This window comes from Juglans regia, chromosome 8, assembly GCF_001411555.2.
Source record: "Juglans regia cultivar Chandler chromosome 8, Walnut 2.0, whole genome shotgun sequence".
Taxonomy (NCBI): domain Eukaryota; kingdom Viridiplantae; phylum Streptophyta; class Magnoliopsida; order Fagales; family Juglandaceae; genus Juglans; species Juglans regia.
Window position 1 is genome coordinate 5,602,426 of NC_049908.1, and position 4,575 is coordinate 5,607,000.

A 4,575-nucleotide genomic window follows, 5' to 3' on the forward strand; every position below is an offset into this window, starting at 1 on the left:
TATTAAACCAGGCAAATTAATTACAGTACTGACATTATATACAAAATAGTTCAGAGAGAAAGGAGTAGAAAGGAATCCGAGATCAGGATCCTGCTCTTTTTTATCTGGTTTATATATATATATATATATGGAGGGTAAACCAAACCCAAAACATTTATTTATTTATTTATTTTTAAAGAAAAGGACCACAATATAAGTCCGTAATTAGCTTGAAACCTCATCCAAAAGCTTATACCTTCTCACCTTATTCCTGAACAAAGGCCTGGTGGTGACTCCAATTCTGTTTGATATCTCCTCTGACTTCCTTCTCCTGAGCTTCTCCTCCATACGAGCATTGGTGACGATCCTCTTTCGTGCCGATGGCGACGGCGGTCCTCCCGGCGATCTCTGTTTCTTGATGGGGCCATTGAGTTCTAATTGCGAAGTGCTTCTTTGACCCTTTAGAATTGCAAGACTGTCACCGTTTCCATTCCCTTTGTTGTTCTTGCCCTCATGATCTTCCCCTTGGTTCTTGTTCGATGATGAAGAGTTGGAGGAGTTCTGTGACTTTTCTTTGGGGTCCTGCTTTTGACTCAGACACCAATTGCAAATCCGATAAGACTCGTCGGCCTTCGGATAGAGATTGCTACAGTACCTGTAAAGATTGAATTGTTAAGAAGAAACACTTAACTTGTCATGTACAATCAGAAATAAAGACGGCGAGGCCACGTAAATGAAATCCAATATATAGTAAAAACATATTAAGACCCAAAAGGCAAAACCAAAAGTAATTAGTTTTTGGTAGGGTACCTGTGCTGCGATCTGAATTCGCAAACTTTGCACTGGAAAAGCTCGTGGGAGAAACCATAATCCCCACACATGCAACACTCGAGGCCAGGCTTCGACGCAACAACATTAGTAGTCATGTCTTTGTTCGTTCTCATGGTATATATCACTCTTTCATCGATCGAGAGAGCTCAGAGAGAGAGAGAGAGAGAGAGATATTATGGGGGTGGCTAATGGCTATAGGCAGACGACCAGACAACAAAAAGCCTCGACGGTGTTTTATATATTAATATAGCGTGAAATTGAATATTTTGGTATCAATTTCGGTGTCGCCGTCATGTGTCAAAAGTAGTATTATTATTTCCAATATATATATATATATATATATATATATTTGTTGCCAAATAAAAGAATCCATAATTTTTGAGGTTGAGAGTCAGATAAAAACATTCTTCCCAAGTCTCGTCTTTAAAAAATTAGATGGCCCAGTAAAAAAGTTTTAAAAAAAAATTATGATCACAGAATGTTAAGATTACGTTTGATACTCGTTAAAAAAAACATATATCATAAAATAAAATAAAAATCCTAATTTGCCCCCGCAACCACCATGTAAATTTCCAATAAAAAAATATAATTAATTTTGTCTATATATTGCAATATAAAACAAAGCGAAATAGTACTTAAACTATAAAGAGATTATACAAAAATACTAAACCTACAAATTAAAGTAATGTAGCTTGATTGCGATACATCAAATTGTAAAGTTATTTTTTTTATAAAGTAGATTAAACGGATCACATGAAGTCACATCATTTTGTGATTTTATTTTTGTATAATTTCTTTATAATTTTTATTATTTTTTTAACCAAATGGCCGGTGATGGCCGTAAGCAAAAAATAGTTGGTAAGAAATTAGCATATGCATGCATTGCCTTTTGGGAATACGAGGTACTAATGATTCACAATTGAAAACCTAATACTAATGTACAATATAGATATGGATGGTTGCCTGCAGCCACCTCAGAACTTATTTTTCCCTCAAAAAAGAAACCCAATTATCTGATGATGCCTCCGAGTCAAAGGAAGAAAACAAAACGCGTTACATTTAATATATTATACATATAGCATGCATGCAGCTTATATTATATATTAACCAAGTTTAGGTGTGATGGTAACATCTTTGATGCCACGTACGTACGTCGAGTACTGGCCTCAAGGAAAAATATGACACAAAACGATGGGGGGCTTGTTTTGAATGAAAATGAGTAGCCATTTTCTCATTCAATATCCGTCGTCGTGTACAACGTCTTTGCTTGAACGCAAGCTCTTAATAATATTGCCAGTACATGCACGCTGGATTTATGGTTAAGATATCCCTCATCTGACTCTCTCTCTCTCTCTCTCTCTCTATATATATATATATATATATATATATTTATTCTACTTAATTTTTAAATTGTGTTACATCAGTTGTCGGCTAACTTCTCTGTATCTGAATAGATTAAACAACTAATTTTTTTATCGGTTTGTATGATCTGAATAAAAAGACTTGTGGCGTACGTACGTGTATATTGCATTATCGGGATAGTAGGCTAATCAAAGTTTACCGTGTCGTGTGCAAGGGAAATATATATAATTGATAACTACTCCCGGTTTTTGACATGAAAAGCACGAGTTTTCAATTTCAGGAACCTTGACTGCATGGGTTTCACTTTGATGTAAATGCTCCTAAGAGTTGAGAAATTGCTCCAACATCGTTGAAACACCCAAGCCATTTTGGGATTAGCTTCAAATATGAACAATCCAATATCACAACCATCTCAACGCTGTTAATTTAGGCTTTGAAATTCATCTCTCTCTCTCTCACTACTATTCGACAAAAGTGAAAATGAGATGAAACGCTTTCCAAATCTAGAAATCATCTCTCTCTCTTACTGCTATTCGACAGAAGTGAAAATGAGATTAAATGCTTTCCGAATCTAAACGGAAAATAATTCTTAAAAGGACTTGTCCGTCAATCACTGTATATGAAAGAGTGAATTAGGGACTAGAGAAAGTTGATTCATAGGTTGTCAGATTTGTCTACACTTTTTATCCCAAGGGGGTAGTTTCTGAAACTTGGTTGATGTAAGATCACTGGTTGTTACTCAATTTCAATCTCTCTGTTCTCAACATTAAATTGGAGTCGACCGACAGAAACTCTTACAGCAATTTATTTATACCTCTACTCGGATCCCAGATTCAATGCAAATTAATGATCGGGTAATACCGTTATACCAGATCCACCCAAATTCAATTGCATCAATACTCATATTTATGTATGTATGTATGTATGTATGTATGTATGTATGTATCTATCATGCATGCATGTATGCATCAGTGCTGACCAATATATTGGCCGACAAGTTACTTGCTTGTAAACTTGACTGATTGATTATATGTTTGTTCAAGTTAAGAGCCCTGCTATGGGTCCCGAATTCGGGACCCAAAACATGTCCCGAAAAGATAAATTTTTTTTCTTCTTTTTTTCTTTTTTTTTTTCATGTATTTTTTTAATCATCATAAACATTTTCAAAAAAAATAAAAAATTTACAATATCATTTAAAAATATTTTTTTATCATTGGGTAAAAAAAAAAAAAGTCCCATTCGGGACATGTTTTGGATCCCGAATTCGGGACCCAAAGCATTTCTCTTAATAAATTCAGGACCCAAAGCATTTCTCTTAAGTTAACACTCAACGCCCACTTCTGGTCAGAATCATACAGCCAAGCCTCTCCAGTCCTATTGGCAGTTCTCTAATCTAATAGCACGACCTAAGCTATGATGTGCATTAGTCGATGTACAGTTAAATAAGATAAAGGAAATGCTATCAATTAAAAAAAAAAAATTGCATAAAATTACATTAGAAACTGATATGTCAAATCATAAAGTTACCGTATAGATTTAATCGTACCATTTAAAGCCACAACAATTTAATGAGTAATTTTTTAAATTCTCTATAGACCTAAGACCAAGAGAATAAAATAGCACAAAAACGACAATAGGCAAGCACCCGTGAACACGTGTACAAAGTGAGGATCCAGAAAAAGGGGCAGCAAATTGCCGGTATTTTGGGCTGTGCTACAATAACTTGCCGTAATTGATGTGAGAGGGCTTGAGATTTTGAACACCACGCATAAACTCCTAATAGGAATATTGATTTAAACTACATTATTATCTCATTCTCTGACTAATTTTTTATTTATTGGTACCGGGCGTCCAGAATAGTATCCCGACTAATCCCGAGAATGCACAAGTCCTCGACAAAGAATTTTTCACAAGTGTACCTTGAGTAATTCGAGGAGAAAATCTCAGTCATATGGCCCCTAAAGATTGTTTACACCCAATAGGATTCAAACCTTGAACTTTGGACGGAGAATACCACCAAGACCAAAGTCTTTACCACTTGAGCGAACCCCTTAGAGTTCTTTGACTATTTTTGCATCAAACTCTCACCTCACTCTCTCTTTGTTGGTTCCGTAGCATAGCGCCCCTGGCATTTTTACTGATTCAGCTTCCAATGGAGCTTATTGTTACAAGGAAATTTTCAGCCATTACGTATCAATAGTAATAGTTGGTAGTAGTAGACTCCAAAAAGATCTCTTCAACTATGCTGTGCTACATGTTTTATTGTGCCAGCATAGAAGCACACATGAAAGAGAGTAGGTAATTCAAACATACCAAACTAATTCAACTTTGGTTGTCACGAAATTCTGAATATAGAAGTGAAATATGAGTATTAAACATACTACGTAGGAACACCGTTACGCT

General features: G+C 35.4%; 1 protein-coding gene across 1 annotated transcript; it reads right to left on the reverse strand.

Annotated features, from left to right (window-relative positions):
- On the reverse strand, positions 1-1,018 carry LOC109001130. Its single transcript, XM_018978274.2, has 2 exons — positions 790-1,018; positions 1-634 (listed from the first exon to the last, which is right to left on the reverse strand). The coding sequence occupies exons 1-2, from the start codon at positions 921-923 to the stop codon at positions 205-207; spliced, it is 564 nt and encodes a 187-aa protein (XP_018833819.1). The 5' UTR covers positions 924-1,018; the 3' UTR covers positions 1-204.
- Between the last annotated feature and the right edge of the window lie 3,557 nt (positions 1,019-4,575).

Bases quoted from the DNA above. Each gene is read 5' to 3' on its own strand.
- LOC109001130 (XM_018978274.2), bottom strand. From the start codon at position 923: ATGAGAACGAACAAAGACATGACTACTAATGTTGTTGCGTCGAAGCCT. The intron at 635-789 runs GTACCCTACCAA...CAATCTTTACAG, and splicing joins GAATTCAGATCGCAGCACAG to GTACTGTAGCAATCTCTATC.